General features: G+C 34.6%; 1 protein-coding gene and 2 long non-coding RNA genes across 3 annotated transcripts; all 3 read right to left on the minus strand.

The window, feature by feature from the left end:
* Window positions 1-252: 252 nt before the first annotated feature.
* LOC126825479 (uncharacterized) lies at window positions 253-1,925 on the minus strand. The gene is made up of 4 exons (XR_007682009.1): window positions 1,886-1,925; window positions 1,433-1,582; window positions 621-749; window positions 253-302 (listed from the first exon to the last, which is right to left on the minus strand). It is a non-coding gene; the product is annotated as an uncharacterized LOC126825479 (long non-coding RNA).
* A 459-nt stretch (window positions 1,926-2,384) lies between these two features.
* On the minus strand, window positions 2,385-5,341 carry LOC126825469 (uncharacterized). Its single transcript, XR_007681998.1, has 4 exons — window positions 5,225-5,341; window positions 4,549-4,587; window positions 4,230-4,379; window positions 2,385-2,496 (listed from the first exon to the last, which is right to left on the minus strand). It is a non-coding gene; the product is annotated as an uncharacterized LOC126825469 (long non-coding RNA).
* Window positions 5,342-8,835: 3,494 nt separating this feature from the next.
* On the minus strand, window positions 8,836-11,368 carry LOC126825363 (neuronal acetylcholine receptor subunit alpha-7). The gene has a single exon (XM_050554969.2). It carries the CDS (start codon window positions 11,170-11,172, stop codon window positions 10,021-10,023), a length of 1,152 nt encoding a protein of 383 aa, XP_050410926.1. The 5' UTR covers window positions 11,173-11,368; the 3' UTR covers window positions 8,836-10,020.
* Between the last annotated feature and the right edge of the window lie 1,701 nt (window positions 11,369-13,069).

Consider the following 13,069-nt stretch of genomic DNA (forward strand, 5'->3'; position numbering starts at 1 on the left):
CTATTTTTCTATCGACAATATTATTCCTTTCAGGTGACGAGTTATCTATCCAAACGAGATAGTTAATTTTCTTTAAAAATGTTCTCAATTGAAAGAATAGTAGGCCTATTTAAATTCTTTGTTCTGTATCTCATAAAACTCTTTATGTATAATACATCTATTCACAAAAATCTGTTCCCTTTAAATTATTTTCTTAATGAAATAAAATAAAGAGAATCCAGACAAGGAATATAAAAGATGCATAAAATGTATTGTTCCTGTTCCATTCTTTATATGTGCATCAAATTCTACAGTTGGTATTCCTGTAATGACAAAATGGTGAAATCTATTGGAGAACAAAAGGTTTGAGAATTTAAAAATTGACCGTGTGTTTTTGCACTACAAATTTAATGTTTCATATTATCAGAATTTCATTCGATGGATCTGTCTCGTGGACAACGGATATCAATCCACTTTGTTCTAATAATGAGTTTAAATTTCATAATTTTCGATGAATATTCTTTAATGCGATGTCATTTAGAATGAGCACGGTTCATATGATTTAAATTCTTCCTATTTGCGTGTTTCCAATTAAACTGAAGCGACACAGGGAATGAAGATACAGTGTAAAGAAAGCTCACCTATACCGTCACCGTTACAAAGATTCCCATGACATATACACCAAACTTCCAGATAATATGTATAACATCCATCAGGCGGAAGGGGTTTGGGTAATCCCCATTGTGAATCCATACATCCTCTATAGACCACTAGAAAATTGTAATTTATTTTAAAACGGTTTATAAGGGATCAGCTGGAATGGTCAATCTGAAAACGCAAACGCGTTATAAAGACCATATATTTAAGGGATTTAAATGTACGTGTACTTGAAGGTGTATTTGGGGCATCCGGTGCGTACTCAAATGTTAAATTTCGTAAGTGATTAATACGCTTACTATAAATAAAATAACGAAAGCACCTTGTCCTGTCAATTGAACGTTTGACAGAGGATTATTCGTACAGCTTAAAGATCCCTGAATATGTTTGCTAGCGTAACATGATCACATAAGATATTTAAGATTTTAAATAGAATTCGCAATTGTTTTCAGTATTAGTTATTTAAATGCAAGATGTTTTATGGAAAAATAAGAATAAATAAAAATGTGTTTTTCAGAACAGGCACCGGTGAAAAATAATGAGAAACACAGTCATTGATTGGTATTATTCATAAAATAATTATTTTTTTGCCAATATCCAACACCAGTCCGTCCTGACAATTGAAACTCAACGATAAGTATACGTCTCTGATAATAGTGTATATTCATCTCGGGCAGCGACAGATATTCCAATAAGAATATTCGAAATTCCGACACAAGTGAGTAAAGTGCATTGGTTGATGATGTTTATATTACATGCGGAGGATACTAAAATGACAAGGTGAGACTTAACTTACATTTTTCATCGATATCATCTGTTCTTGTAAAACAAGCTCCTGTACAATTTTCTTTCCACGTACCTTGTGCAATCACCTTAGAATTTAAGGGACACTGTGCATAATACTGACCGGCTGCATAGTTTCTACACACATGACACTGTTGCATACCTGAAGGACAATGGGTAAAGTAGGATAATCATAATATAATCTTACACGTACCAGCGAATAATACTTTTATGTTAATTGTAGGTTTTTAGACCCAAACAAAGTCAGGAAGCTCGTTAACTAACACCGAATGTGGAATGGTGTTATTCGCACAACTAAACCTTTCCCTAATTTCTCCTATTTCCAGCCTATCTGTATTACAACACCCACTGACAAGCTGGCATTAAAATACTGAGCTTTCAAAAAAAAGTGAAAGTTACATTGATAAAAGTAAATCGAAAATAAGATATCACGATATATGCTTACCTTTGACGTGATCATCTAATGCAATATCGTTTGGTTTCCCTAAAAATAATTAAATTAAACGATTGGCCGTTCTTGCTATAATAGTTCGAAAATAGATAATGCAAAATGAATATATTGAAGATTTCGTTCAAATTACTTTATTCTGCGAAGTTATCAATGTTTATAATTTTGACAAGATGTGTGCATTGAGTGTTTATTATCGTAACCACGGTGCTGGTTATTCAAGGCGTAGCGTCGCTTCTCCATTTTAAAATTAAATGATTAAATTGCCGAACCGCTCTAATCTGCATAAAATCGGAGCCACCCGATGGAATCGAGAGTTGTCTGGTTAATAAATGTCTAATTAATAATTTATATAACATTTAAGGCCTAAAGAAAGACCTGCAATAGGCAGATATAGCTCCAGCATAATGCCTGTTTAATAGATTAGTGTTTAACATTGGCACAAACATATTAATGATAGAAAGTTTAAAAAACTTTACCCAATGCATTCTCATTACAAAGGTTGCCATTACATATGCACCATGTTTCGTTTCTGTAAGGGTAACACCCAGTTGGTGGCAGTGGGTATGGTAATCCTTTTATAGAATCCAGACATCCACGATATACCACTAGAAATAAAATTTATTCAAAGGTAAAAAAAAGATCATTATTTTATTTGAAATTCCAACCATTTCTATAAGCCTAAAACGCCATGAAAGCACAGATAGGCGACGTGCAATCGGGAAATTGGTATTGGTTCGATCCGAGTAAAGACTTAATTCAATATGCACCGATGGTTTACATGTTCGTATTGGAGACTATTATAATGAACTGGAAGTAGACATTACTTAACTGACAGACAATGTCTTTAAAGCACCCAAAACACAGATATGCGACGTACAATCGGGGGATTTGTACTGGGAACCTAGTGAAGAGTTAATTCAATATGCGCCGATGATATTCATGTTCGTATTTATATTGGAGACTGATATAATGAAATGGGAGCAGACATTTGATATGAAGTAGATAAAATTTAGTTCGTTAGAAGTAAAGCTAATTAAAGAATCAACAAATTGATTAAAGTTATTTAGAAACATGCGCGGATGTTCGAACGTTCGAGGTAAGTGACTGTGATACGAGGGCTGGCTGAAATGTTCTAAGCCCGAAAAGGATAGATCGTTTAGGTTGAACAAACTTTTGCTACCAACAAGTACAATCATTTAATGAATCATAGACATAAGAACTACAACTGTAGTGTTATTATTGTCTTCGTATCAGACCATCATGTGAATTAACCCATTGAAATCACCAGAAATTGTCACAACTGGCTATAGGACAGTCATCAAGTACCTACAAACTGAAAGGACTAACCCCGACACAGATACATGCCGATATGGTGCCCACTTTAGGGGATGGTGCCCCTTCATTTTCCACAGTAAGGAAGTGAGCTTCGGAATTTAAGCGTGGCAGTGGTAGAGAAAGGCCACCAGCAGCACCCATTTAAGAAAACATTATCCGGGTGCATTACATGGTGATCGGCGTTTGGCCACTCGACATTGCCAGTGTTGTGGGCATCGCTCATGAGAAGTTGGGCACAAGTGTTAGGAATGATAAAAGTTTCTGCAAGATGGGCTCGAAAGCTTTTGATTGCGGATCAGAAACGTGTCAGATTCTTAAAGTCCCGTGACAATTTGCACCGTTTTGAAGCGGATCTTGGTAATTGTTTGGCCAGATATGTAACCATGGATGAGGCCTGTTTCCAAAAATGAAAAAGTAGCTAGCTGGTCGTCACTTTCCTGTGAACAGCCTTTTTTTAGGGTTGCTGAAGAAAATTCCTTCCTGACCGGCATCCATTCCTTGTAACAGCGTTGGTACGCTTAGAACGTTTCAGCCAGCCCTCGTATTGAAATAATATTCCATCCATTGCTTAGTGAAATGTTAATCAATGTACCCTTCACTCACTTCTAAGGTTAACACCGGCGATACCGTTCTGCACTCAGAGAACTAACTACTTCGAGAATAGATATTTGCCCTCAATGGCCACCATATCTAAAAATTAGCATACTATTTTGCAATGCGGTTCTATTCCGTTTCAGAACTGCCATGCACATAAAGAATATACAAACGTTCTCTATCGTATTAAATGGAAGCGAAATAAATACTTTTCAAAATTCGAGAAATATGCTGAGTGGTTTCGACGAAAACCGTCGATTTAGGAATTAAAATGTTGGTTAACTAAGTTTCTGTTCACAGGCGGATCTAGTAGTAGATAGCGTAAGTTTAGTATGCGGTGATAGCTTTCAGAAGCCGAAGCTTTTTGATATAAAGCAATTATTAATTAATCAATTAAGAAAAAACTTACTATCTGGTTGTGTAGATTCTGTACGAGTTAAACAATATCCCTCACAACTTTGTTTACCAGCAGCAGTTTCATTTACTGTTGTATTCGAAGGACAATATGAATAATACTCGCCATCCACAGTTTGTCCACATGTGTAACATTTCTTTGGACCTACAACAAGCATGAAATAACCGAACCTTTAATATATCCATAATTCAGAATTAATAGGAAGTAGCATAATAAGAAATCATTCACATAAAACGTAATTATTTGGGCCAAATGAACGAATCAAACGATTTGTTAGGGCTATTAAAACAATATATTATTGCAATTGTCTTACCATTTAGATGAGCAAATATATCAATCCCTGTCCAATTTCCTTAAAGAAATAAAAGATGGAATACTATATATAACATAATGTAAAATTGGATTAATAAAATGATAAAGACATAGAGAAAACACTTTGGTTGACAGTTATGCTAATTAATATGAACATGTTTAAATAATTATGAAGTATGCATGTGGGAGTCTATTTCTTGTTTGTACACTTCCTCAAACAAAGTTTGCTGTAAGCAGTTTTCTTTGCAGTCTGGGGCCTGTTTCACGAAATTTTAACTAAGATAAAATCCAAATTTTTGTAATTTGATTGGGTAATATAAGATTGATTTTAGTGCTTAGCCAATTTGAATTCGATATAAAAGTATACCGTTCCGGGCAAAAATTTCCCATAGTTAACTTATATGGATTTTATCTTTAGTTAAAATTTCGTGAAACAGGTCCCTGGCCTCTGAAACAGTGTTACAGAAGGCTCTCAGAAAGAAAATAATTGGGATTTTCCGGCGTGGTTACCACTTGGCATTGGTGTTCACATTGGCGTTCACATAAAAGAACCGTTGGCAATTTGAATTCGATATAAAAGTATACCGTTCCGGGCAAAAATTTCCCATAGTTAACTTATTTTGTTTTTGATGTTATAAATCGAAAGTAAGTTTAGTACCTGCCAATCATTAACCTACCGAAAGGAACGGCGTTACATTGGTCGCCATTACAGATACACCAGGTTGAATTTTTATGTTCATAGCAGCCATCTTTGGGCATAGGAGCTGGTAGACCATATTGTCCATCGACACAACCTCTATATATCACTGACAAAATGAAACATAACCAATGAATTTTCAAACAATAGATAAATAGCCATTACAAAGTATAGTACAAATTTAATATAATGTCCAAGGTCTCATTTTTAAGCTTTGGAATGTCATATTGAAAGATCTGATAATAATAATTTCTATTCATATCGCGCCAAATCCACTAAATGTGCTAATGGCGGATATAAATCATATATAGAAGCTCTTTGGGTGTTTTTGGTAATGGATTTTGAAAAGGGTTTTCCCCTTGTCGGTGGTGTATGGCGGAGAGCTTGGTGGCAAGGAACAACGTCTGGTGGTTCGAACCATTGACAGTTGAAATTCGAAACGCGACTGTCTGCAACCCCACCTTGGCACACAGCATGGAATATGCCCGTCTTCATTAGCCCAGTTGCTACACAATAGTAAAACGTAACCCCATTTCATTTGTACTAGGCTGTTTTATCAGTTCTTATAACTCTTGTCTTCCTATTTTGTTATCAAAAAAATGGAATAGCAATTTAGACCAAATGTGATGAAGATGGGCGTACCCTTTCATTTCTGGTCAGTTTTGAAATCCTACTCAGTATGTGACTATAACATGAAGTAGAACCGTGCAACATTCCAAAGAGTACACAATACAATTAGAAAATACATATTAAAGATCAATCAAAGAAGGCCCAACAACATGGGAATGATATTAACATAATACATAGGCGTAATATATGCAGAAATGCCACTATAAAGATATATTTTGTGTATTACTAGCCTTCTTTATCTGTACTGTTTGTTCGAGTAAAGCAATGACCGCTACAATTAGCTTTATAAATTGTATCGGGATTAACACTTCCATCTTTAGGACAATCTTGAAAATTTGCCCCGTTCGAACGATTAGAACATTGATAACACTGTTTGGCACCTTCAAAAAATGGTTTTAATATACAGATAATAATGAAGAGGTGCATTCAAATCATTACAAATAGAACAAAACATATTCGTTATCCCAATAAATAAAATATAAACATATTTCCTGACACTATTAATTATTTGCTTCGGTTAACTTTCATAGAAACGATCAGGAATGTACGTTGGCTCAACAAAATGTTGTGAACACTTATCACGTATCATCCTTTTTTTACATTTATAACAGTGTGAAAATAAAGATATTATACTTACACACAATAAATAGATATTCCAAGGTAATTGCGATAAAGAGCAAACCTAATATTTTATGATACATTATTTCGTATTTAAATAACAATTAAAAATTATATATCCTAACGGTAAATGGACCGCTCCTGGCCATCGCCAACCCGTTTCTAGATAGACCACAGTTTTAAAAATACATTCATGTTTACATCTTACCTACTTGTAACCCGTAGTTCAAATATACACATTCGGTGGACACATATATGTATTCAATGTAATTAAAGGAAAATCATTATTTAAAGGGGATCTACCATTTGATTTTCTGAAGTGATGTCTTCACAATATTGCTGTTTGTTGTAGTATTTAATAGTAAATGGACCGTAAAGGGCTAACCAGAAACCCATAGGACAAACACAAAACAACACAGTCACTGTAAAACATCGAAGGAAATATCAAATCAAGTGAATGGATCCACAAGCGTCCATTGCCTGTAAAGTAACACAATCAATAAAAGAGGACAGAAAATAATTATGTTTAAAGTTACCGCATGGTTATTAACACAGTTTTAACAAAAGAAGGATTGAATTTGCACGAACACACCAATAACTGATATTAATGTGGTACTGCAGATAATTCTGTATTTTATAAAGGGCATTTATGAATATAGGCGATATCCTTTAATTTGACAAACTACAAAAAATATTTAATTAGAAACGCATCATATACAGGATCGTCCTTATGTACATCTAACCACTAATGTATTGAGTCATCATAATACGTTGTAATTTCAACAAACACTTCACAAAACCTGTTCCGTGTGTACTCAGTGCCTTATTGTGCTCATGTGGTAAAGTTGAGTAAATAAAATGTGTATACAGAAGATAACAAAATGGCCGCGGGCTTATAATCCATAGAGTGGCCATTCACACCAATTAATGAGTATAAATCATTGAAAATATGATTCCATAGAAAATTAACCAATATGAAACCTCGAGAAATGAATCCATTCTTTGTGATCAGACATATCTAATTGTAATCATATGCATACTAGGATTATATGATATTTCTATCTTTTCTTTATGAATATCAACAATGTCTAGTAGATAGGTTCAATGACATTTCACAATTGATCTGTAAATACGCAGATCACAATTCTAAGGAATACAATTTTCTCATTTGTTCTAAATGAATACCAACAATATATTTAGTAGGTGAAAGGACACATTTTGTCATATTCAGGTTAGTTAGAATTTAACAAAAGGCAAACTTAAAAACTGTTTTCTTGAATAACCCTTAAAGAAATTCCAACCAGATTTGTTGAGAATGCTGTGTGTGTGGATGTTTCGGCTTTTCTAGAACTACGGCATTTATGCTACATATGGAGGGTACATTTCTTGGTTGGGTATTATTCTGCGTTGTTGAAATTGGATGGAATAGAGCACATTAGACCGTAAACTTTTTATGGATTCAAACAAAAATATAATCTGGATCTAATTGCTTAGTTGATAAACAAAAGGATTGGAAGTGTCACCTAACCGAGGCAAATTTGGGCTTCAGATTTGTTAAAATAAAGTTGCCCTACCCAAGCCTTTGATGGTTTTGACACATTGTTAACCGGGTGGTGTCTATTCATATATGTACAGTACAAATATCCGATGGTCCGAAACAAGCATTTCGAACAAACCCGAAATCGTTCGATTCAACAAATTATTGAAATTTACCCAAACCACCCCAATACGCGTCAGCATGAAAAAGAAATGAATATGTTGATTAATAATGAATAAACATAAAGGGTTTCAATTTGAGTTTATGTTTTCTAGTTCAAGAGATCTGTCTACACAGTCGCATTAAATAGTTCAAACTACGATATAAATATTTACGTATTGTGCTAAATTAATCTATATGGATGTTTTCTGTAGGGACCAACTTGATTCGTTACATACCATTAACTGTCAATAATAATCGTCTTGTGATAGCGCAGGAATTTCAATCCAGTGGTTGTTCAGAGTGCACACACTGACAATGACTGGTATAGCACGCACAGCGAACAATTGTAAATATCAGCAAAGTTAATAAAAAAAATATATGACATAATACAGTATAAATAGATTATTGTTATTAGTTCGAATTCAATATTTGTGTTCACTAACAGACATGTTACGGATGCTATTTCACATGGTAATCGTAGTAGGAAATTCACTTCACCGAAACGTACTTTCCATTACCGGAATGTTGGACTGAGACCCCTACCTGCGTTTGTACGAATAGCGGACCGGGCCTTAAAATCAGCCGTGAATCAGTCAGTTAATTATTCATTAATAATCTTATATGAGAAAATAGACAAAGCCTTTATTTTTTTTATTCAACCTAGCAGTCCATTGCTTCATTACAGCTGTGAATTGCAATATTTTTTATCTTTCGCCTTATGTATATGGGAAGTTTCAACATTTAAGTTGACAGCACAAATTCTGTATTTTTGGTATTATCCATAGCTCTAATAGTATGCACTACAATTAACTAAACTAATCATAATCAATATCTTATACTTTTTATACGCACAAATCTTACACGCCCTTGATTTCGTAGTACAATTATTATTGTTCTTCCAATTATCTTAAAATAGATTATAAGTGCCCGAAATAATACAATTAATAATTTACTGACTATCCATCGAAACACTACTGTCTTATTGCACGGAAATGACGACATAGAAAACTCACTCAATATTTTTTAAATTGTCCACTGGTTTTTGAACGGCAATACTATATAACGGAAAACAGCGGAAAACAACCGGAAAATACAGGAAAACACCGGAAAACATCTGAGTTACCTATTTAGGATGTTTCCGGTATTTAGTGTGTTTTCCGGTATTTAGTGTTTTTCCGGTGTTTTCCGGTATTCAAGGGACAAATATAACACACGTATTGTACATTAGTTGCCTATTTCTAAAATGTAAATCCATTCCAGATACAAAGTACAAATGGTTCTGTCGGTTATCTTTTAATAGACTGAAAGTTTAAGTACAGTATAGGTCTTCCAATTATCTTACAAAAGACTTTAAGTGTAAGTCCAGTATGTCTCTTCTAGTTTTCTTAAAATAGACCTTAAGTGTAAGTACAGTTATTGTTCTTTCAGTTTTCTTGTAATAGACTTTAAGTGTAAGTACAGTATGGATCTTCCAGTTATCTTTCAATAGACTGTAATTGAAGTACAGTTATTTTTGTTCCAGTTATCTTACAATAATAAGTGCAAGCACGGTATTGTTATATTGTTCTTCCAGTTATCTTAAAATAGACTATAAGTGTAACTTGTCCTTCCAATTATCTTAAAATCGACCACTAGCTTAAGTACAGTCATCGTTCTTCCAATTACCTCAAAATAAACCACTAGTGTAACTACAGTTATCGTTCTTCCAATTAAGATAGGCTACTAGTATAAGTACAGTTGTTGTTCTTCCACAAGGCTGTAAGTGTAAGTACAGTTATTATCCTTCCAGTTATCTTAAAATAGATTACTACTGTAAGTTATTGTCCCTGTTATCTTAAAATAGAAGCAAAACACCAACAAGTCAGAGCTGTAGACCCAAATGAGCAAAGAACAAACATGATTCTATCCAACATAACAGCCGTACTAACATTCTTCACGGGTTCACCAGAAGATTTATCAGAGGCAGTGTTGTCTGTCTTGTGGCTGACTCGCCGATCCCGTAACCTGAAAAAAACGCAATTCCCCGGAGACCAATTGGTGTTGTCTATCTTGACGATTATCACACAAAATATTGTATAGAGTCCACTAAGGACAAAGAGAGTTGTGATATACTCCGAGACAATCGATGTAGAGGTGGAAGTTTCTGGCAAGATTCCGCTTATTACATTTAAAAACACTGTATATGACAACAAAATTGTCACAGCTACTGAGATTTTTTCACCCGAACCTGGAGGAATAAGAAATACTAGAGGATTTAGGGAAGCCGTTGTGACGAGTGGAATGATAATTGTTATTACGTAAAAACTTGGCTGGCGTCTTATGATAAACTGAAAGTTTACAATGCTTCTGCCGTATTTGGTGCTAACTGTTGCACTTTGACTTTGTAAGATCCATTCACTCTCCGGTTCGTCCATAACCAGCACGCTTTGAACGTCAAAATATAATTCTCCCTCTGATAAATATTCATCCATTATAAAAAAGACACATGTTTGCACATCGAATGGAAATTTGCTAATTTCCATTAAACATCGAGTCTTTGGATGGATACTGATATCGAATGCCACAACCCCCGAAGAATTAACGGATGCAAGTGCCTCTTCGTTCACGGTAAGTGATGGGTTATTGAGTCTTTGATACATCGCTATTCTAGGTTTCCATATGGAGGACTGGGGTACGTAGACTTGAGATATTCCTGAATAATTCTCGGGATTCCATTTTAAGAAGTGATCTGTCCAGCTAAATCGAAACCAGTAAGAATCACTCATCAATTGGACAGTCTCGTCGAGCTCTATTGAAGGACTGTAACCAAATGACACGTACATCTTTAACGGTTCATTGGTATCGTTAACTGGTCGGATGAGTGGATCGTAACGATCTGTAGAAAATAAAGTGTTTCTCAGGAGACTATGGTCACTGTAAAACGTAGACGTTATCAATGATACGCCAGTCATTAATGCGAGGACTCGCAGAATAAGATACATCTTGACGCAGTATGATGTCAGACTGAGAGTAAAGCTAATCAAACGTGAAATATGAATGTTTATCTGTGTACAGACGTCAATAACTGTTGCATTGATTTATCTGTAGAATATATCATTTCCATTGTTAGAATATAACTATATCACTATAAACAAATATTCGATTAATTATTAACAGTACAAGTACATTATGATACACGCACTGTACTGTTATATTCCAATAATGGGTATTAAAAGCATTATATTAACGTAAACTCGACAAATTATTTACAAAACAACCCTTTGGCTTTGTGTCCAAATACCGCATTAAAAAGACATTTTGTCAAATCATTAGAAGGGTTGGGGAAATATAGGTTTAAGAATTAAGTTTCTTTTTCATAAATATAAAAAAGATATCGTTAATTTCTCAGCTGTTGAATTGAAAACTATATATTCGCAATCGAATTGACAGAGACGTGTATACGAACGTTGGCGGAAGAACAAGTGTTATATATTTCAGGTCAATGGACGATGATAATTCATATGGTAGGGAGGAGAATTTACACTAAATTTCATTAAAGGGTTATAGTTTTATTGCTTTTTTTGTCCATTTTGCGATCTTATTTTAAGTGTGTTCAAACATATGGGCGATATGTCTCTTTCGTCAAGTTATAGCTTGTAACGTTATATTGATTTTTGCTTTGAGCCATTAATCATTGTTCAATTTATTACAAATTCATTCTAAACCTTCTACATAACTATATAGATATTGTATATTGACACCCTTAGCAGTGTGTATAGATATTGTAATTATATTAATAAAAGAGATAATATAGACGGCACCTAAACGAGGGAAATGTAAGCATTCGATTTGTAAAAATAAAGTTGCCCTGCCCTCAGCGTTTGATGGATTTCAACACAGTTTTTGCTGGATTGTTTATAATTATTCACATGTTTCAATCCAAGGTGTACAGTACAAAGATCCGACAGTCCGAAACAAGCATTTCGAACAAACCCCCAAGTTGCTCACCTTGTCAGTCGTGTTTAGCAAGGAACGCGTATATATAGTTGCTCGGATGAGACGAAAAACCGCGAGCTCCTATTACACGTAAAATTCCCTCATAACATACTGCACGTTTTATTATTCCGGATGGAGCAGAATAGTAGGCCATTAAACCCCGGTTGGGAATTTGGCCATTTCATCTATTATCGCCTTATTTATGTTAGAGATTTCAACATTTAAGGTGAGAGTAAGAATACACACCATTTTTAACTTTTGCTTATCTAATGACACACTGATCAGCAGTGAATATTGGTTAGGCCACTACAATCACTGAGAGGGGTGACATAGGTACCAATCTGTTTCACAGAGAATTACGAGTCTAGTAGTAATATCTCTGTTAAAGATGACTGCCTTAACACGTGCCGTCACAGCACGCGGCGTCAATTATTGGCTGAATGGCGCATGCATTGTTTACATAAGTTATTACTGCTTCGGGCGGAATGCTGCATTTTAGTCTTTTTAATACCCATTAACACTAAATAGGAAATAATTTATTTACCTTTCCAGTACATAACAAAAATGTTTTAGAATTTAATTTGTCGCAGGAAAAAAGTTAATATTTCTGGCTCATTAAGTCGCATCGATGTCATCGATGTTAGCGACAATTCACTGCTGATCAGTGTGCATCGGTACGGCTTGGGAAATTCCACAATGGCCACTTTATATAAAAGATTATTTTGGGGAATACTAACCGGAAATATCCGAACCTTCTCAACCGGTCTACAATTAGCATCTCCCGCGCGGCTTAATGATCTCGCATTTTTTTTCCATCTGCAAAGTAAATTTTAAAACATTTTTTTGAAGTCGTAGAAAAATAAATAAAGGTGCTTGGAATACATCTACATAAAAAATATATCC

Source organism: Patella vulgata, chromosome 1, assembly GCF_932274485.2.
Source record: "Patella vulgata chromosome 1, xgPatVulg1.2, whole genome shotgun sequence".
Taxonomy (NCBI): domain Eukaryota; kingdom Metazoa; phylum Mollusca; class Gastropoda; family Patellidae; genus Patella; species Patella vulgata.